Below are 23,186 nucleotides of genomic sequence, written 5' to 3' on the forward strand. Positions count from 1 at the left end.
ATAAACAACGCCAACACTGTTACCAAACATGACCACATTGTTGAGTCTGAGTGTTCCTGTTCATGCGATTTGACTGTTAGTAATCAGTAGGATTAGCTGATCTTCCAGTGCAGTCTGAACAGGCCCACCATCTGGAACAACTGGGGCCCCTTAAAGCCCAGTAAATGGGGTCCTCCCTTAATGATGCACTTAAATCATCCATCCATCCATTTTCTATACTGCTTATCCCATTTGGGGGTCCGGGGGGCTGGAGCCTATCCCAGCTGTCATTAGGTGTGAGGCGGGTTCACCCTGGACTGGTCGTTAGTCAATCGCAGGGCTGATTACTCAAATTAATGTATGTTAAATCAGATGTATCAGTAAGCTAGCCATCAATGACACGTTGGCCTGTGTCCAATCAGCTTTGAGAGCCCCACACTTCAGCCAGTGCCTCAAGGGCACTTGACACTTTGTGCATCCCAGTCAGGTTGCAAATAAGGGAAGAGGCACATTGTTTCTGGCTGGTGGATCGATGTAGGTTTTGCCAGTGGCTGACACTGAAAATAGACCTGGTGCGTATCTCTCACACAGTCCCACATTGGACATAGACCAGAGCCTGTGCAGTGGAACTGCAAAGATTGACTGGAAAAGGAGCGATTTGCCACGCAGTGGGCTGCACAAGTGGAGGATGTTGAAATTGGATGTAATTTCTTGTTTTGCACCAGATGACCTTTCCTTTCTCCTCTTTTGGGAAATAAAATCAAAGGTTGAGGAACACTCAGTTGTTTTGAAGCACTGAAGGGGGTAAGGGATGTTTGTGATTACAGTGATCCTTGATTCTGGCTTTAAAACAGCGATTTCACCGCTGAACGTAACCTTCTGTTTCTGTGTACTGGAGTGGTCCTGGTTATCAGTTAAGGCCCAAATCTTGACATGGACGCACAAAGTATTTAAATTCTGATTTTAGTCTTTCTGTGGCTCTGCCAATCAGAGACGTTGCTGTGACGCTCAGGGATTGTGGGTAATGTAGTGCTGTTGGCTGAGAGCGTGAATAAACTGTCTTTCTTAAAATGAGGTTGAAAACATTCAAACTCATCTCTAATCTACCAAGCAGCATCCACTGATGATGCTGTGGCTGATAAGGGACAGTAGAAAAAGGAGGCGTGTCTTATCCCTCCTCTCTCCCAGCCCTAAAGCAGGGGTGTCAAACTCAAGGCCCGGGCACCAAATCCGGCCCGTGGTACAGTTATACGCGGCCCACCAGAGCCTATGATATTTTTATTCTAACTGGCCCCCCAGTATGAGGTCTGCAGATTTACTCCAGTATAAAAATGTAAACTTAACCTTGATGGTTTATAAAAAATTAGAAAAAGTAAACAGTTAAAATACTTTGATAAAAAGTCAGGAACGTGGTAAAGAAATTAGTGTTTTCTCCATATTTTCAATTTTGAATCTCACAGTTATGACTAAAAATTATGGTTTTGAATTTTTGTTTCCTATTTTAACCTTCATATCTCACAACTTTAATTTTAATCTCTTATTTTTACTGTTGAGATTAATAATTTTACATTTTAAATCCTATTTTGACCTTTTAAAGTCATGGTTTTGACTTTTATCTCATGTTTTGACCTGTTTGAATTCCTAACTTTGAATTGTTGTTTTACCTTAAAAACTCATGATTTTAATTATATATATATATTTTGACTTTTAAAACTCATTCATTTGAAATCTTTTTTCATATTTTGACATTTTAAACTCATCATTTCGATTTTTACCTCATATTTTGACTGTTAAAAAAAAATCATGATTTTGACTTTTATCTCAGTTGTTGACTTTTAAAATGAATGGTTTCAGTATTCTATCTCATGTTTTGCCTTTTAAAAAATATTTTGACTTTAAATGTCATTTTTGCCTTTTAAACTTCTTAGTTTGATTCTTTTATCTCAGATTTTGAGTTTTTAACTCACCATGTTCACCCTTTAATCACAACATCATTTACCATCATTGCCAAGTTTTTTTTCCCATCATTCATTTCTGATGAAAATAAGGTTGAAATTTTAAGGTTAAATATTCCCCCCGTTATCTTTTTTTATTTATTTAGACTTTAAATTGTTCGCCCTCGGGTTAGACCAAGTTGAGAATCAACCTGCTGTGACTGAGTTTGACACCCCTGCACTGAAGGAATAAGCTGAGAAAAAGGCGCCATAGCTGAAACACACGTGATCAGCAGGTTAAAGTCTAATGACCCCGTCCTTCTCTGTGTTTGCCTTCCAGTAAGGTCCCGTTTGAGGAAAGAGTTTTCACCGTGCTCCAGTGGCTGCAGCTTCCTGAGGACCAAAGGTTGGTTAGTTCTGGAAAAAACAAATATTTCCTGCAGGTTTGTGACAAAGAGATGCTCCAGCCCAGTGCGTTTAGTTGTGATGCTGATCCAGGAGCTGGTTTTTGGGACTCTGCTGGTACCAGTTAGACTCAATAACCACATTCCTTTAAGCTGTGCCGTGGTTTTCTTCTTCACTTCATCTCCATGCACAGACTAGACTACAGGAGATGACTTCACTCAGGCTTCAGGGGTTAAATGTTGCTGCCGTTTGATGGATGCAGTCTTCAGTGCTGTGTATGCTTGTTATCACAGCCCAGTTCCAAAAAAGCTGGGTCCTGTTAAATATAAATACAAGAGAAGTAAATGTCAAATCTCATAAACCCATATTTGATTCACAATAGAACCTGAAAACATATCAGATGTTGGTACTGAGACTGCCGACCATTTCATGAAAATATTCGCTCAGCAACACATCTCAAAAAAGTAGGGACAACACAACAAAGGGCTGCAAAAGTAAGATGTACTGTGAAGAAGAGCTGGAGGAGAAGCACCTAACTAATGAGGTTAATTATCAACAGGTCAGTCACATGACTGGCCATAAAGGAGCATTTTAGAGAGGCAGAGTCTCTCAGAAGTAAACATGGGCAGAGGTTCACCAATCTGTGAAAAAGTGTGGAACTATTTCAGAAAATATATTTGAATCTTCCTCCATCTCCAGTCCATAACATCATGACAGATTCAGAGAATCTGGAGAAATCTCTGACAGCAAGGGACAAGGCTGAAGGGCCCTCAGGGGCCCTCAGGGCCAATGCATTAAAAACAGGCATGATTCTGTAGTGAAATCACTGCATGGGCTCAGGAACATTCCCAGAAATCATCGTCCTGTCAACACAGTTGGCCGTGCCATCCACCAATGACAGTTAAAGCTGAATCATGGGAGAGAAGAAGCCATATGTGACCAGGATCCAGAACCACCGTGGTCGAGCCGTCTTCTCTGGACCAGAGCTCCTTTAACATGGACTGAGGAAACATGGAAAACTGTTCTGTGGTCAGAGGAAACCTTGGACGCCGTGTCCTGTGGTCTAAAGAGGAGAGGGAGCATCCAGCTTGTTCTCCTGGCTCAGGTCTAAAGCCTGCATCTCTGATGGTATGGGGAAGGTTGCATTAGTGCCTATGGGCAGTTCTAACATCTGGAACTATCAATGCTGGAAAAGTAGAGAGAGCTTTTAGAGCCACATATGCTCCCATCCAGACAACGTCTCTGTCAGCAAGACCATGCCAGACCACAGACCACATCCATCACAACAGCATGGTTTCACAGGAGGAGAGTCCAGGTCCTGAACTGGTCTGCCTGCAGTCCAGACCTTTCCCCAACAGAAAAAATTTAGAGCAAAGAAGACCCAGGACTGTTAAGCAGATAGAATCCTACATCAGAAAAGAATGGGACAACGTTCCTCTCCTATCAGCTGGTCCCAGACATTCACACACTGTTGTTAAAGAAGAGGGGATGTTCCAAACATGGACCTGTCCCTACTTTTTTGAGATGTGTTGCTGCCATCTAACTCCAAATTTACCAAAATGGTAAAATGTCTCAGTTTCACATCTGATCTGATGTTTCTATTCTATTATGAATCAAATATGGGTTTATACCATTTTACATTTTGTTTTTTTTTTTGTTCTACACATCGACCCAATTTTTTTGGAATTGGTGTTGTACAGAGAAAGACTATCAGCTCTGTTGTGTAGCCAAATATTGTGATTCGTTGCTCCATAAAAGATACTTCTTTGCATAAAGAGTCTCCTGCACAGTTAAGGACGGTGACTGCCCGGTCCAAATAGAGTAAAAATGACTGCAGTTTCTATGATGCATGAACTTTCCAGAGATCAAGAAAACAGTTCAACCTCTACATGACCTCAAAAAAGTTTTTGCTGTTCTGTAACCAGGCAGTAAATCAGTCAGTCAGCGGCTCTACATGACTGTTCCTGAAGGCGACGAGGATATGACCGGTGTTGCTGTTGTTTCTAGATCAATACTCCATCCGTCTATGTGAGCCAGGATCAGAACCTGGTCTATGTGGGATACCAGGTCTGGCTTGGTGCATTTCTGTTAAAAAGGCCGTATAACTCCAGCTTCCTCTTCTCAGACCAGATTTCTACACGCTGTATCTGGAGGAGCCGGATAAATCTGGACACAGCTACGGTCCTGTGAGCGGAGGGGTGAGTTAAGAAGACTCAGTGAATCACATAACTGTGAGAAATGAAAGAGAAAAGAACACATAACAAGTAACTCCAAAGCGCTGCTTAGATGTTAGACGTCTGGATATGCTTGATTTTTCCAAAATAAGAGCAAAACCTAAAAAAACTGTGGTTTATAAATGACAAAGTGGAGCAACAACATCTGACATTTAGGAGCCTTTTATTCAAACAGATGGCAGATATTCTCTAAGACCTGTTTATACAGACACATAAATACACCTCTAATGGAGGAGTTAATGAAGAGGATAAACAAACGCCAACACTGTTACCAAACATGACCACATTGTTGAGTCTGAGTGTTCCTGTTCATGCGATTTGACTGTTAGTAATCAGTAGGATTAGCTGATCTTTCCAGTGCAGTCTGAACAGGCCCACCATCTGGAACAACTGGGGCCTTAAAGCCCAGTAAATGGGGTCCTCCCTTAATGATGCAATTCTTAAATCATCCATCCATCCATTTTCTATACTGCTTATCCCTTTAGGGGGCAGGGCTGATGCCTATCCCAGCTGTCATTAGGTGTGGAGGGTTCACCCTGGACTGGTCGTTAGTCAATCGCAGGGCTGATTACTTCAAATTAATGTATCAGTTAAATCAGATGCCAGCAGCCATCAATGACACTCAGTGTGTCAGCTTGAGGAGTCGACACTTCAGCAGTAAAACCAACAACTTCACCCAGTAAAAACCAACAACTTCACCCAGTAAAAACCAACAACTTCACCCAGTAAAAACAACAACTTCACCCAGTAAAAACCAACAACTTCACCCAGTGAAAACCAACAACTTCACCCAGTAAAAACCAACAACTTCACCCAGTAAAAACCAACAACTTCACCCAGTAAAAACCAACAACTTCACCCAGTAAAAACCAGCAACTTCACCCAGTAAAAACCAACAACTTCACCCAGTAAAAACCAACAACTTCACCCAGTAAAAACCAACAACTTCACCCAGTAAAAACCAGCAACTTCACCCAGTAAAAACCAGCAACTTCACCCAGTAAAAACCAACAACTTCACCCAGTAAAAACCAACAACTTCACCCAGTAAAAACCAACAACTTCACCCAGTAAAAACCAGCAACTTCACCCAGTAAAAACCAACAACTTCACCCAGTAAAAACAACAACTTCACCCAGTAAAAACCAGCAACTTCACCCAGTAAAAACCAGCAACTTCACCCAGTGAAAACAACAACTTCACCCATTAAAAAACAACAACTTCACCCAGTAAAAACCAACAACTTAACCCAGTTAAAACAACAACTTCACCCAGTAAAAACCAACAACTTCACCCAGTAAAAACCAACAACTTAACCCAGTTAAAACAACAACTTCACCCAGTAAAAACCAACAACTTCACCCAGTAAAAACAACAACTTCACCCAGTAAAAACCAACAACTTCACCCATTAAAAACCAACAACTTCACCCAGTAAAAACCAACAACTTCACCCAGTAAAAACCAACAACTTCACCCAGTAAAAACCAACAACTTCACCCAGTAAAAACCAACAACTTCACCCAGTAAAAACAACAACTTCACCCATTAAAAAACAACAACTTCACCCAGTAAAAACCAACAACTTCACCCAGTAAAAACCAACAACTTCACCCAGTAAAAACCAACAACTTCACCCAGTAAAAACAACAACTTCACCCAGTAAAAACCAACAACTTAACCCAGTAAAAACCAACAACTTCACCCAGTAAAAACAACAACTTCACCCAGTAAAAACCAACTTCACCCAGTAAAAACCAACAACTTCACCCATTAAAAAACAACAACTTCACCCAGTAAAAACCAACAACTTCACCCAGTAAAAACAACAACTTCACCCAGTAAAAACCAACTTCACCCAGTAAAAACCAACAACTTCACCCATTAAAAAACAACAACTTCACCCAGTAAAAACCAACAACTTCACCCAGTAAAAACCAACAACTTCACCCAGTAAAAACCAACAACTTCACCCAGTAAAAACCAACAACTTCACCCAGTAAAAACCAACAACTTCACCCAGTAAAAACCAACAACTTCACCCAGTAAAAACAACAACTTCACCCAGTAAAAACCAACTTCACCCAGTAAAAACCAACAACTTCACCCATTAAAAAACAACAACTTCACCCAGTAAAAACCAACAACTTCACCCAGTAAAAACCAACAACTTCACCCAGTAAAAACCAACAACTTCACCCAGTAAAAACCAACAACTTCACCCAGTAAAAACCAACAACTTCACCCAGTAAAAACCAACAACTTAACCCAGTTAAAACAACAACTTCACCCAGTAAAAACCAACAACTTCACCCAGTAAAAACCAACAACTTAACCCAGTTAAAACAACAACTTCACCCAGTAAAAACCAACAACTTCACCCAGTAAAAACCAACAACTTCACCCAGTAAAAACCAACAACTTCACCCAGTAAAAACCAACAACTTAACCCAGTTAAAACAACAACTTCACCCAGTAAAAACCAACAACTTCACCCAGTAAAAACCAACAACTTCACCCAGTAAAAACCAACAACTTCACCCAGTAAAAACCAACAACTTCACCCAGTAAAAACCAACAACTTCACCCAGTAAAAACCAACAACTTCACCCAGTAAAAACCAACAACTTAACCCAGTAAAAACCAACAACTTAACCCAGTAAAAACCAACAACTTAACCCAGTAAAAACCAACAACTTCACCCAGTAAAAACCAACAACTTCACCCAGTAAAAACCAACTTCACCCAGTAAAAACCAACAACTTCACCCAGTAAAAACCAACAACTTCACCCAGTAAAAACAACAACTTCACCCAGTAAAAACCAACTTCACCCAGTAAAAACCAACAACTTAACCCAGTAAAAACCAACAACTTCACCCAGTAAAAACAACAACTTCACCCAGTAAAAACCAACTTCACCCAGTAAAAACCAACAACTTCACCCATTAAAAAACAACAACTTCACCCAGTAAAAACCAACAACTTCACCCAGTAAAAACAACAACTTCACCCAGTAAAAACCAACAACTTCACCCATTAAAAAACAACAACTTCACCCAGTAAAAACCAACAACTTCACCCAGTAAAAACCAACAACTTCACCCAGTAAAAACAACAACTTCACCCAGTAAAAACCAACTTCACCCAGTAAAAACCAACAACTTCACCCATTAAAAAACAACAACTTCACCCAGTAAAAACCAACAACTTCACCCAGTAAAAACCAACAACTTCACCCAGTAAAAAACAACAACTTCACCCAGTAAAAACAACAACTTCACCCAGTAAAAACAACAACTTCACCCAGTAAAAACCAACAACTTCACCCAGTAAAAACCAACAACTTCACCCAGTAAAAAACAACAACTTCACCCAGTAAAAACAACAACTTCACCCAGTAAAAACCAACAACTTCACCCAGTAAAAACCAACAACTTCACCCAGTAAAAACCAACAACTTCACCCAGTCAAACCAACAACTTCACCCAGTAAAAACAACAACTTCACCCAGTAAAAACCAACAACTTCACACAGTACAAACAACAACTTCACCCAGTAAAAACAACAACTTCACCCATTAAAAAACAACAACTTCACCCAGTAAAAACAACAACTTCACCCAGTAAAAACCAACAACTTCACCCATTAAAAACCAACAACTTCACCCAGTAAAAACCAACAACTTCACCCAGTAAAAACCAACAACTTCACCCAGTAAAAACCAACAACTTCACCCAGTAAAACCAACAACTTCACCCAGTAAAAACAACAACTTCACCCAGTAAAAACCAACAACTTCACCCAGTAAAAACCAACAACTTCACCCAGTAAAAACCAACAACTTCACCCAGTAAAAACCAACAACTTCACCCAGTAAAAACCAACAACTTCACCCAGTAAAAACCAGCAACTTCACCCAGTAAAAACCAACAACTTCACCCAGTAAAAACAACAACTTCACCCAGTAAAAACCAACAACTTCACCCAGTGAAAACAACAACTTCACCCATTAAAAAACAACAACTTCACCCAGTAAAAACAACAACTTCACCCAGTAAAAACCAACAACTTCACCCATTAAAAAACAACAACTTCACCCAGTAAAAACAACAACTTCACCCAGTAAAAACCAACAACTTCACCCATTAAAAAACAACAACTTCACCCAGTAAAAACCAACAACTTCACCCAGTAAAAACCAACAACTTCACCCAGTAAAACCAGCAACCTCACCCACTAAAAACAACAACTTCACCCAGTAAAAACAACAACTTCACCCAGTAAAAACCAACAACTTCACCCATTAAAAAACAACAACTTCACCCAGTAAAAACCAACAACTTCACCCAGTAAAAACCAGCAACTTCACCCAGTAAAAACCAGCAACTTCACCCAGTGAAAACAACAACTTCACCCATTAAAAAACAACAACTTCACCCAGTAAAAACAACAACTTCACCCAGTAAAAACCAACAACTTCACCCATTAAAAAACAACAACTTCACCCAGTAAAAACAACAACTTCACTCAGTAAAAACCAACAACTTCACCCATTAAAAAACAACAACTTCACCCAGTAAAAACAACAACTTCACCCAGTAAAAACCAACAACTTCACCCAGTAAAAACCAACAACTTCACCCATTAAAAAACAACAACTTCACCCAGTAAAAACAACAACTTCACCCAGTAAAAACCAACAACTTCACCCATTAAAAAACAACAACTTCACCCAGTAAAAACAACAACTTCACCCAGTAAAAACCAACAACTTCACCCAGTAAAAACCAACAACTTCACCCAGTAAAAACCAACAACTTCACCCATTAAAAAACAACAACTTCACCCAGTAAAAACCAACAACTTCACCCAGTAAAAACCAACAACTTCACCCATTAAAAAACAACAACTTCACACAATAAACCCAAAAACTTCCCCCATTAAAACCAACAAATTCACCCATTAAAAAACAACAACTTCACCCAGTAAAAACCAACAACTTCACCCAGTAAAAACCAACAACTTCACCCATTAAAAAACAACAACTTCACCCAGTAAAAACCAGCAACTTCACCCAGTAAAAACCAACAACTTCACCCAGTAAAAACCAACAACTTCACCCATTAAAAAACAACAACTTCACCCAGTAAAAACAACAACTTCACCCAGTAAAAACCAACAACTTCACCCATTAAAAAACAACAACTTCACCCAGTAAAAACCAACAACTTCACCCAGTAAAAACCAACAACTTCACCCAGTAAAAACAACAACTTCACCCAGTAAAAACCAACAACTTAACCCAGTAAAAACCAACAACTTCACCCAGTAAAAACCAACAACTTCACCCAGTAAAAACCAACAACTTCACCCAGTAAAAACCAACAACTTCACCCAGTAAAAACCAACAACTTAACCCAGAAAAAAACAACAACTTAACCCAGTAAAAACAACAACTTCACCCAGTCAAACCAACAACTTCACCAAGTAAAAACCAACAACTTCACCCAGTAAAAAACAACAACTTCACCCAGTAAAAACAACAACTTCACCCAGTAAAAACCAACTTCACCCAGTAAAAACCAACAACTTCACCCAGTAAAAACCAACAACTTCACCCAGTAAAAACCAACAACTTCACCCAGTAAAAACCAACAACTTCACCCAGTAAAAACCAACTTCACCCAGTAAAAACCAACAACTTCACCCAGTAAAAACCAACTTCACCCAGTAAAAACCAACAACTTCACCCATTAAAAAACAACAACTTCACCCAGTAAAAACCAACAACTTCACCCAGTAAAAACAACAACTTAACACAGGAAAAAACAACAAATGCACCCAGTAAAACCAACAACTTCACCCAGTAAAAACCAACAACTTCACCCAGTAAAAACCAACAACTTAACCCAGTTAAAACAACAACTTCACCCAGTAAAAACCAACAACTTCACCCAGTAAAAACCAACAACTTAACCCAGTTAAAACAACAACTTCACCCAGTAAAAACCAACAACTTCACCCAGTAAAAACCAACAACTTCACCCAGTAAAAACCAACAACTTCACCCAGTAAAAACCAACAACTTCACCCAGTAAAAACCAACAACTTCACCCAGTAAAAACCAACAACTTAACCCAGTTAAAACAACAACTTCACCCAGTAAAAACAACAACTTCACCCATTAAAAAACAACAACTTCACCCAGTTAAAACAACAACTTCACACAGTAAAAACCAACAACTTCACCCAGTAAAAACCAACAACATCACCCAGTAAAAACAAACAACTTCACCCAGTAAAAACAAACAACTTAACCCAGTTAAAACAACAACTTCACCCAGTAAAAACCAACAACTTCACCCAGTAAAAACCAACAACTTCACCCAGTAAAAACCAACAACTTAACCCAGTTAAAACAACAACTTCACCCAGTAAAAACCAACAACTTCACCCAGTAAAAACCAACAACTTCACCCAGTAAAAACCAACAACTTCACCCAGTAAAAACCAACAACTTAACCCAGTTAAAACAACAACTTCACCCAGTAAAAACCAACAACTTCACCCAGTAAAAACCAACAACTTAACCCAGTTAAAACAACAACTTGTTCGCCTCCTACTTCACTGACAAGGTTTCTACCATCAGCAACCAATTCTCTGAGCCTGTCCAACTCAGTTTTCTGCCACCAGCTAGTGATGCATCACTTAGCTCATTCTCTCCACTAAGTGAGAGCGAGGTCACCAGGCTTCTGCTTGACTCTAAGCCCACAACCTGTCCCCTCGATCCGATACCATCACATCTCTTGCAGGCGATTGAGCCCACAATCAGCCCTGCTGTGAGTTGTATCATTAACTCCTCTCTGTCCACAGGTGTTTTCCCAGCTGCTTTCAAGCAAGCGCGGGTTACACCACTGCTCAAAAAACCCACTCTCAACCCAGCCCTGGTTGAAAATTACAGGCCGGTCTCACTTCTCCCATTCCTATCAAAAATACTGGAGCGCACAGTCTTCAACCAGCTCTCAGAACACTTGCAGAACAATGATCTACTTGATCAGAATCAGTCTGGCTTTAGGCGGGGCCACTCTACTGAAACTGCACTTTTGTCGGTAACGGAATCACTTCGCTTGGCCAGAGCAGCTGGTCAGTCCTCAGTTCTCTTACTGCTGGATCTGTCTGCTGCCTTTGACACAGTAAACCACCAAATCCTCCTCTCCACACTCTCTTCACTTGGTATCTCAGGATCTGCCCTACAGTGGTTTAATTCTACCTCACAGGAGATCTTTTAGAGTATCATGGAAGGGAGGAGTGTCTAAACTGCATGGCTTATCAACAGGGGTGCCTCAAGGGTCTGTGCTTGGTCCCCTACTTTTCTCAATATACACCACCTCACTTGGTGCAATCATGGCTTTCTTATCACTGCTATGCAGACGACACACAGCTATTCCTGTCCTTTCCACCAGATGACTCAACTGTATCAGCTTGGATCTCATCCTGCCTTGCTGATATTTCTAAATGGATGAGGGAACGTCACCTTCAGCTCAACCTGCCCAAAACGGAGCTCATTATCATCCCAGCCAGTCCCACTATGGAACCGCAGATCAGTATCCAGCTTGGATCAAATAATCTCTTGCCCACTAAGTCAGCCCGGAATCTGGGTGTCATGATTGATGACCAGCTAACCTTCAAGCTCCATGTGGCCTCGATTGCTCGGTCCTGCCGTTTCGCCTCTACAACATCAAGAGGATCAGACCCTACTTGACAGAGCATGCTACACAACTCCTGGTACAGGCTCTTATAATATCACGTATTGACTACTGTAACTCATTACTGGCAGGCCTACCTGCATGCACAGTTATACCTCTGCAGTTGATCCAGAACGCAGCAGCACGTCTGGTCTTCAACCAACCCAAGAGAGCTCATGTCACGCCTCTTTTAATCTCTCTACACTGGCTTCCAGTTGCAGCTCGCATTAAATTCAAAACTCTAATCATTGCTTACAAAGCAGTAACTAAAACTGCTCCTGTTTACCTGGAGTCCCTCATCCAGGTCTACACCCCTTCTCGCCCACTACGCTCAGCCAGCGAAAGGCGCCTGGTACTTCCAGCACATCATGCTCCTAAGTCACTAGCTCGACTCTTCTCCTCTGTTGTCCCTAAATGGTGGAATGAATTACCCAACTACATTCGATCTACAGACTCCCTGTCTACTTTCAAGAGAAGGCTAAAGACCCAGCTCTTCAGAGAACACTTTGCACTTAGCTAGGCAATTCTCTACTGTTGTCCCCAGTAGTAGATTGAGTCTCAGCCAGACTATTCTCCACTGCTGTCCCCAGTGGTTGAATGAGTTTCCCAACTATAGTTAGCTCGCACTGTCCTGCTCTACTTCTGGGATTTCCTTGCCCAGCTCTTTGGGAATGATCCAGCACTTGGTACTTGGTAAATAGTTGTTGTGAAGCCTAATGAATGGCGATTAGTGATCCCACATTTTCCTTGATTCATTGTTGCTGTCTAATAACAAAAAAAAAAAAACATAAAAACAACAAAAAAAAAAAAACAAAAAAAAAAACAACTACATAAACAACGTATATTTTAGGTACTCTGCCTTAAACTCTACACGGCAGCACTTGCGTCCAATTGGACCTGAAGCACTTGATGGCACTTACTGATGTTGTTTCTTCTTGTCTAGATCATTGCTTGTGTTGTTCTTGCTCTCAAATGTACGTCGCTTTGGAGAAAAGCGTCTGCTAAATGACATTGTAACATTGTAACATTGTAACTTCACCCAGTAGTATACTTTACTACAGCTGAAGTATACAGCTGTAGTAAAGGCCCAGACTTCCTTTAGCTCCATCTGTCTCTGCACATCCCCCAGTCATTGGCAGGACTCTCTGTTCTTCTCCTCACATCAAACAGGCACAGCCTTCCCAAGAGCTCCGTCTGCTTTCCTTATGTGTATATGATTGCAGTTGATAATAGTGTATTCATTTCCCTACATAAACATACAGTTCATAAAGGCGATGACAGACTCATCAGCCATAATCATCCACATGCTTGGTAGTTAGTTTTGTTTTCTGTTTTGGCTTGAGTGAAACCCTCAGATGTTCTGTCTTGTTTAAACCGGGATGCCCTGTGGGATCGTGTCTACTTCTCAGATCTTGAGTTACACACACAGTGGGCCAGTTAGAATAACTTTTGAACATCCAGCCTCCAGCTGCTGAGATAGCCATCAGGCTACTGTCTGTGTGGAGCTCCAAGGACGATGACATGGTCTCTTCAGACTGCTGTTTGATGGCTGCGCCACGGCTTGATTTTATTTTGGTGAACACGCTAACAGGACCGAGCTTTCATATGAGCTGTTCTACAGAATACAAGGCTGCTTCTTATTTTCTAGAAGTCACATGGAAATCTTAGTGGAGACAGACCAAACATTTGATTCCAGTTAATTCTGTTTTTGTTGCTTTGTTGTTGGTGACAGATTTAAGGTCTACATCTACGAGCCCAATTCCAAAAAAGTTGAGGCACTGTGTATAAATAAAAACCGAGGTCAATGACAGAAACAACTCCGCCTCTCATCCAATGACAGCTGGGATAGACTCCAGCCCCCTCTGACCCCTGACGGGATAAGCAGTACAGAAAAAAGTATTCAAACTGAGACATTTTACCATTTCATAAAAATGTTAGCTCATTTGGAGTAAGATGGCAGCAACACATCTCAAAAAAGTAGGGACAGGGCCACGTTGACCATTGTGTAGCATCTCCTCTTCTTCTAACTTCAGTCTGTAAACGTCAGGGAAGTGATGAGACCAGCTGATAGGAGAGGAATGTTTTCTGTTGGTGAAAGGTCTGGACTGCAGCCAGACCAGTTCAGGACCTGGACTCTTCTCCTGTAAAGCCGTGCTGTTGTGATGGATGTGGTCTGTGGTTTAGCGTGGTCTTACTGACAGAGACGTTGTCTGGATGGAAGCATATGTTGCTCTAAAACAGGGACGTCAAACTCAATCACAGCAGGGGCCGAATTCTGAATTTGGGTCCAACCTGAGGGCCGAGCAGGGTCCACATTTAATCATAAACTGTCAACCTCATTTTCACCAGCAATGAACTATGGGGGGGGGGGGGGATCTTAGCACTGATGATAAAGGATTTAAGATCAAAAAGGTCAACAGGATCATTTAAAAGGCTCAAAATATGAGAAAAAAATTCAGCCTTATTAGCTGAAAGGTTGAAAACATGGCATTTAAAGACAAAATAAAAAATAGAAATAAAAGGCAAATACATGAGATAGAGAGTCGAAATCATGATTCTTTTTTTGTTTTCTGTAATTTTATTTTTATTGGCAACCAAACATGTACATGACATGAAACAACATTTTACATCCATTTGGTTTTCCATTTTCTTGCTCCTCCACATGTTGTCACCAAAAAGTTCCGTATTCACAGCACAGTAGAAACAAGAGTAAAGGTTATGGGACATGTCCAACATCCGATCCAGTTAAAGTCCTTCTCCATTGACTAACATGTGAGCCTTGGTGCCATACAGTCAACAAAGCTACAAATCAGAACTATTTACAGAATAACTGTGGGTAATGGTCCTAACTAGCTCATATATTTACAACTTCATCAAATTCATGCCTGATGGGTTTAATATATTCTATCCAGCTTGACCTTATATTAGCAAATTTGTCATGTTGCAGTCTTAGGGAGTATGTTAATTTTTCCATTTTACGTATTTGGTGGATTAAATCTACCCAATCTTCAATCGAAGGTGCTTGAGGCTTCAGCCATCTGCGAGTTATGGCTTTTTTACCTGCAGCCAACAGACTCTTAATAAGGGTTCTATTACTGGAGCGCATTTCTTCTGGGACGTTGCAGAGATATAAAACATCAAATCTGAAAGGGATTGATCTGATAACTGCCTGAACAGCGTGATGAATGCTTTTTCAATACTCCCCAAGCGCAGGGCATGACCAAAATACATGAAAATGATTCACATCTTTGGTCTGGCATCGTCTCCAGCATTCTGTGTTATATATCCTGGAGATCATTTTAGTGTTGTTGTTAGATTTGTAGGCTGTCACAAAGATGGAGTCTTTAGTAATATTCCCCACATAATGCTGTATTTGCAAAAATCTGTGCAAGTCTTGTTGCTCAAGGTTAAATTCTTCCTTCACAGTTTCAAAAGTCTTCATCACCCCTTTGTGTAACTGAGTGCATTATGCTGTAACACCTCGTCCCGCCCATCTACAGATCCTTTTATCATTTGAATTAGGGGAAAAAATCGCCATTGAAGGCACACCACCTCAATATTTCAGAGGACTCCTGTATTTGACAAAGCTTTTGAGTCTCTCTCCAAATTTTCAAGGATAGAGTAATAAAGGGATTTGTTTTATCTGAAACATAGTCTAATAATTTTACATCTGAAATCACAGCTTGAAGTGGGACAGTGTTAGAAAGCGCCAGCTCCAAGTCCTTCCATCTTGCAACGTAACGACGGTTACACCAGCACACAAGAGGCCGAAGCTGAGCTGCATAGTAGAACTCCAACAAGCATGGGAGACCCAATCCCCCATACTCTTTAAAGTTGTAAAGTTTAATATTTGATTTTGGCCTTTTACCCCCCCATATATATCTAGATATGACTTTATCCTATGCTACAAATTGTTGTTTTGTCACCTCTACAGGCAACGTTTGAAATAAGTACAGCAAGCGGGGCAAAATACTCATTTTAACAGATTCAATTCTTGAACTCAGGTTCAGGAATGGAATAAGATGCCATCTTTTTAAATCTGCTCTTAATTTAGAATTTAGAGGGCCATAATTGATGTCAAATAAACTTGCTAGGTCTTTTGGTAGGTGTACTCCCAAATATTTAATAGATTTTGCATCCCATTTTAATTTATATTTTATTTTGATTTCCTTAGTGGGTTCATAGTTAAGACAAAGAGCTTGTGTTTGGAAACATTAAGCTTATAGCCAGACATACAACCATAATCCTCCAACAGAGACATAAGTTTAGGGAAAGACTGATTGGGTTTTTCAAAAAAAAAACAACAAAATATCATCCGCAAATAGCGCCAGTTTTTGCTCCGCCCCAGCAGTTAGAACTCCTTTTATATTTTCATTTTGACCAATCCATTGACTCAGGGGCTCAATAAATAAAGCAAACAGGAGGGGAGATACGGCCATCCCTGCCTGCGTCCCTGTTGTATAGTAAAAGGGCTGGACAGGTCACCACCAACTTTAATCCTGGAGTATAAAACTTGAATCACATTTATGAAATCTTCATGAAAACCAAATCTGTGTAGGGTTCTATTCAAAAGTTTCCAGCTAACTGTGTCAAAAGCTTTTTGAGCATCTGAACTAGTCAGGGCTGACTCCACCTTATTCTCAGTGACATGCCTTATTATATGAAATGATCTTCTTACATTATCTTGCGTTTGTCTCTGCTTGATGAAACCCGTCTGGTTTCAGTTAATAAGATCAGGCAGACATTTTTCAAGTCTCCTTGCTATAATAGATGTAAAGAGTCTGTAGTCTACATCCAAGACACTAATAGGTCTGAGGTTATCACACACTTGACGGTCTTTACCTTCTTTGGGTAATTTCAGAATTTCTCAGTACATCATTAAAAACCCTCACTGATAAAGGTGCCAACTTGTCTCTCAAGGCCTTGTACCATTCGGTGGTGAAGCCGTCTGCTCCTGGAGAGCTGCCCGTCTTTAACCTTGTAATGGCCTGATTCATTTCTAGTGGTGTCACTTCTGATCTAAGAAAATCATTTTGGGTGTCCGTGATTGTTCGTAGATGAAGTGAGTGTAAAAAATCATCTATCTCACAGTCATTTGCTTCTTGTTGCTGAGAGTACAGTTTTAGAGAGAATGAGACCAAACACTGTTGGACTGCTTCCTGATCATAAACAACCTCGTTCGTCCCAGGCTGTCTAAGTTTGTACGGTGAGCTGTCAGCTTGTTTTCTCTTCAGTTTATAGGCCAACAGTTTTGATGCTTTACCACCTACTTCCCAATATTTTTAAGAAAGAACAGTTTCTTTTGTATTTCTTGTGAATATATTTCATCAGTGTCCTGTCTGACTTTTTAAACTTTTTGTTCTGTGTCCAGGTCCATAGACTCTTTATGTTCTCTCTGCAGTTGCTTCAACTGGGCTTGCAGATCATTTACCTTTTCTTGTCTTAGTTTTTTCTAGTAAGCTGTACGGGCGATGATATTTCCCCTCACGACTGCCTTGAGTGCATCCCAGAGCAAGGGCAGCGCCACCTCCCCGGTACCATTTAACTCCAAATATTCTCGAATTTCCCTCCCTAAAGCTTCTCGAGAGCTATTTAGAAAACTTGGATTTAATCTCCACAATGTATGTCTGTTTTTCTGTTTAAATTAATAGTAAGATATATAGGGCTATGATCAGAGATATCAATATTCCCTATATCACATCTGGTAATCCTATTTCTCTCTGTGTTGTACATGAAAAATCATCAATGTGGGAGTAAACAGAGTGTGGTAGAGTGGGTAGAGATCCCTCCACACGTCTAAGAAGCCCATGTCCTGCATAAAGACATTCATTTTCTGGCTCAGTTTGTTTCATCTACTAATGGGTCTTGTGGAGTCAAGTTTTTCATGAAGTTTTATATTGAAGTCACCTCCACATATAAAAGTTCCTTCAGCCTCCGTAGTCATGAGATCAAGTATTTGGAGGCACATAAACGTTTAATAGGGTCATATCTTTTTTCTCAAGTATATGTTCATATGTAAGACAATCATTTATTCAAATTGCTGCTCCCCTTTTTTTGAAAGATTTATGTGAGGAAGAGTAAACGCAGTTAAAGCCATGTCTTCCTAATTTTACATGTTCTGATTCATTGAGGTGCGTCTCCTGGAGGAATGCCACATGTATTTTCTCCTTTTTCAGTTTGGATAGTATTTTGCCCCTTTTTATTGGATTATGCACCCCATTAACTTTAAATGAAATTATTTTTATCCGTTGTGTGTTTTGCATTTCTTACCCTGAAATTCTAGCCTTCCCTTGTCGTATCTGAGAGTATTTGACCATTCCACCACATGAACAAGTAACATTACTGAACAACAGCGTGAACACTGAAAGAAAACTGTTTTGGTTTCATTTTGAACTTTCAGAGCCTCCAAACATCCAGTCTGAGCTAAGACCTTACTGGAGCTCTGAGGGAAACCCTTAGTGAAGCAAAGGGCCCTCTCCATAGTGAGAGTACTTCTGGAGTAATGGCATGTTTTAACCTCCTGACCCCCCACCCACCTCCAAGTTTCTTATCCTCGTCATATGTGAGAAAAAAAGGCAGAGGGATTACCTCCAAGAGACCAAGTTTTTCTTACACCAAAAAGTCCCTCATGACCCCTTGTCACCGGCGTTGGCGTCTCTCTGTAGCATCTCCACATCTTGCAGGAGGTCATCATCTCTCCCCTGCGCTGGCCACCCATCACTCTCTCTCCAGCCACTCGTCATCAGAAACAGATGCTTTAATTCCAAGTGCCTGTAAGTCCTCTGCTGCTTCCCCTCAGAACTGTATGTTTTTACGCCCTCCTTCAGGTGGACCCTCAGTTTGGCCGGATAAGGAGTCTAGAACCTCTTAATTTCAGCGTACTCACGTCTCTTCTTCTGGAGACCCGGTGAATAATCAGGATCCATGTAGACTCGGCTTCCCTTGTACTGTAGGTTTTTCCTGGTCCAAGCTCTCCTCAGCACCTGTTGCTCATGCTGGTAGTTGATGAACCTCACCATGAGCGGTCGTGGGGGAGCGTTGTTGTTAGCGGGTCTCTGCTGCAGAGGGCGGTGGGCTCGTTCCAGCTGAAGGGTGGTGTCTCCCAGTAAATCCAAAAGCTCCTTCAGAAATGTTTCAGTCCACTGCGTCAGGTCCCCGACTCCGAACCTTCAGCCACGCCATAAATCCGCAGGTTGTTTCTCCGTGTGTAATCCTCCAGCTCTTCACATCGTTCCTCGAGCAGCTTAGCAGGCGAGTGGAGCGGGCCGGCCCGTCCTCCACCTGGTTAATACGACCCCCCGCGTCGGTCAGGCGTTCCCCCATTTTCTCAATAGATTGTTCCAGCGAGGACACCCCTGCTGCCATTGCCGTCAACTTCTCATTGTTTTTGCATCTAAACCCCCTGCGCTCAGACATTATCGCTGCGCTGGCGTCGGGCTCTTCCTCATCATAATCGGAGTTGGCGCTAGCATTAGCATCCCTGTGTTTGCACTGCTGGAAAAAGTTGGTTTTATTATCTTTGTTTTTACTCTAGGGTGCCTTCTTTTCCTTCGAGTTTCTGCTGTAGTGACTCATGTTAATAAAAACAGTAAGTCTCACGTATCTTTTAAACTTGTAATTTCACGGAGGTGGGTAGTTTTGGATGTAGGGAGATTGATCGGCAGCTGCCATGTCAGTCCAAAAACATGATTCTTAACAGTCAAAATATAAGATAAAATCAAAATCATTGGTTTAAAATGTCAAAGTGTGAGAAAAACATTTAAATTTTGAGTTTTAAAGCCCTAAATATGAGTTCAAATTTAAAATTGAGGCTCTCAAAGGTCAAATTATGAGATAAGAGTCAAAGTAAGAAGCTAAAAAGTTTTAATAAAGTGAGAAAAAATCATAATCATGAGTTTAAATGGCCAAAATATTACTTAAAATTTCAAAATTGAGGATCTAAAAGGTCAAAAAACGAGATAAAAAGTCAAAATTGTGAATTGAAAATGTCAACATATGAAATAAAAAGTCAAAAATATAACCTTGAATCATAACTGTGAAGTGAAAACATAAATGTATTTTACCACAATCCTGACTTTTTATCTAATTAATTTGAACTTTTTACTGTTTCTAATGACCTTACAAGGATATTTTAAATCCTCATGGTAAAGTTTACATTTTGAAACTGGAGGAAATCTGCAGACCTTAAACCAGTGGGCCAGTTATAATAAAAATATGATAGGATCTGGTGGGCCGGGTGTAACTGTACCACTGGCCAGATTTGGCCCCCAGGCCTTGAGTTTGACACCCCTGCTCTAAAAGCTGTCTCTACTCTCAGCGTTGATAGTTCCTCTCCAGATGTTAGAGCTGCCCACATAGGCACTAATGCAACCCCATACCATCAGAGATGCAGGCTTTAGACCTGAGCCAGGAGAACCAGCTGGATGCTCCAGATCCTCTGTAGTCCACAGGACACGGCGTCCAAGGTTTCCTAAAAGCATTTCTGGAGTGTAAACTGGGAGGTGATTCAAGTGTCGCAGAGTAGAACGTTGCAAGCTTATATTCTATAAACCATCATTATTATTGTTATCATCATTATGATGATAAAGATAATAATCACAGTAAGGCAACACTTCAACGCTTAAATTAGTTGTGATTTAAAAACTTTGATCACATTTACTTTAATATTTCTAGATAGTGAAACAAATGCAGTTTGTCATACTGACTGATCGTTTGCTGTTTAGATAAAAATGGAAATGAGAAGAAATGAAATTATTATCATAAGAGGAGTGAAATAGTTTTCATGTCTGTAATATTCCTCTGTTCATCACTTTTCCTCCGTTTATCACATGAATTATAAGTTTGAGTGAATTTACTCTTTAAATCGGGGCTAGTAAAATTAAAGTCAAATTGATCTCTTGTTTTGGTGGGCGGTCGACAGGCGTGTCACTTTAAATGAAGTTTACGCAGAGAATTGTGGGTCGTCTGTTCATCTCTCCTTTGCTAAAGGATGGTCCGGTGTTTCTTAGGCTAAAGGAGATAATATAGGAAGTAACGAAGCTCCTTTCCTTATCAGTTAGAGAATTCGAACGGCCTTTATCATGGCCGACACTAAAATACTTCCGGGTCGTCTACTCTATAACCAACAATCAATGCTGCTTAAATATCAGGTCATGTCAGGTTGTAGCTGCTCAAATATCCCAAAAAATTCAACTCCAAACAAGTCCAAGTAGAGCTGGATTTATTTACACTGGAGTTCTACCAAAATACCAGTGCATCATGCCAGTCTCTCCTCTGCATGGTTGCAACATTTTTTCATTCTTCCTGAAAACTTACTCCCTCTTCATTCCTGCCTTAACCATCAGGGCATGGATTTATATGAAATATGACTAAGAAGAAGAAGGATTTGAGCTTATCTTAGCCTGAAGCTGTCTCTGGAGGTAAAAGGAGCTTTCTCGGGAGGATTTCTGTAACTAGGACTTCTGTGTTTTGTCATCTTTCCTGTAGCTGATTGAAGCCGTCCAGGGCGTGGACAAGATCATGGGTCAGCTCATGAACGGGCTCAAACAAATCGGCCTCCACCGCTGCCTCAACATCATCATCGTAGCCGATCACGGTAAAAAACACTTGAAACATCTTCTCTGCGTTAGATTCGTCATTCTAAACAAATGATTCTCTGTAAAGTCATGGATCCAGCTACTGTTTATGAGTTCCAGGGGAAGAATTCCTCAGTTTGATAAACCAGAAAGATTCTGAGGTAGAGTCTGACTCATCACACATCATCAGCCCATTCTTATGGTATGATTTCAAAATACAGAGCTGATAGTGATTCTGTTCTGTTTATTCAGTCACGGCTGATTGCTGAGTCCGTATTTAGTGGTGTGATGTGGAGACAGCCGCAAAAAATAAACTATGTCAGGTTTTTACTTCTCTGCATGACGTGGAAAAGCCAGTTTCAACAGGAGAATATTTGAGTGTCTTAAAGCAGCAAGCCTGGAAGGTGTAGATGAGGACAACCTTTAAAATATTTCCTAGTGTAGATGAGGACAACCTTTAAAATATTTCCTAGTGTAGATGAGGACAAGCTTAAAAATATTTTCTAGAGTGTAGACGAGGACATGCTTTAAAATATTTCCTAGAGTGTAGACAAGGACAAGCTTTAAAATATTTCCTAGAGTGTAGACAAGGACAAGCTTTAAAATATTTCCTAGAGTGTAGACGAGGACATGCTTTAAAATATTTCCTTGAGTGTAGACGAGGACAAGCTTTAAAATATGTCCTAGTGTAGATGAGGACATGCTTTAAAATATTTCCTAGTGTAGACGAGGACAAGCTTTAAAATATTTCGTAGTGTAGATGAGGACAAGCTTTAAAATATTTCCTAGTGTAGACGAGGACATGCTTTCAAATATTTCCTAGTGTAGACGAGGACAAGCTTTAAAATATTTCCTATAGTGTAGATGAGGACAAGCTTTAAAATATTTCCTAGTGTAGACGAGGACATGCTTTAAAATATTTCCTAGTGTAGACGAGGACAAGCTTTAAAATATTTCATAGTGTAGATGAGGACAAGCTTTAAAATATTTCCTAGTGTAGACGAGGACAAGCTTTAAAATATTTCCTAGTGTAGACGAGGACAAGCTTTAAAATATTTCCTAGAGTAGATGAGGACAAGCTTTAAAATATTTCCTTTCGTGTAGATGAGGACGAGCTTTAAAATATTTCCTAGTGTAGATGAGGACAAGCTTTAAAATATTTCCTAGTGTAGACGAGGACAAGCTTTAAAATATTTCCTAGAGTGTAGACGAGGACATGCTTTAAAATATTTCCTAGAGTGTAGACGAGGACAAGCTTTAAAATATTTCCTAGTGTAGACGAGGACAAGCTTTAAAATATTTCCTAGTGTAGAC

General features: G+C 40.4%; 1 protein-coding gene across 1 annotated transcript; it reads left to right on the forward strand.

The window, feature by feature from the left end:
- Window positions 1–351: 351 nt before the first annotated feature.
- LOC121523504 (ectonucleotide pyrophosphatase/phosphodiesterase family member 1-like) lies at window positions 352–22,993 on the forward strand. Its single transcript, XM_041808423.1, has 5 exons — window positions 352–359; window positions 2,254–2,319; window positions 4,444–4,516; window positions 21,784–21,892; window positions 22,977–22,993. Exons 1-5 carry the CDS (start codon window positions 352–354, stop codon window positions 22,991–22,993), a joined length of 273 nt encoding a protein of 90 aa, XP_041664357.1.
- The last annotated feature ends 193 nt before the right edge of the window (window positions 22,994–23,186 follow it).

This window comes from Cheilinus undulatus, linkage group 16 (assembly GCF_018320785.1).
Source record: "Cheilinus undulatus linkage group 16, ASM1832078v1, whole genome shotgun sequence".
In the NCBI taxonomy this organism is placed as follows: Eukaryota; Metazoa; Chordata; class Actinopteri; order Labriformes; family Labridae; genus Cheilinus; species Cheilinus undulatus.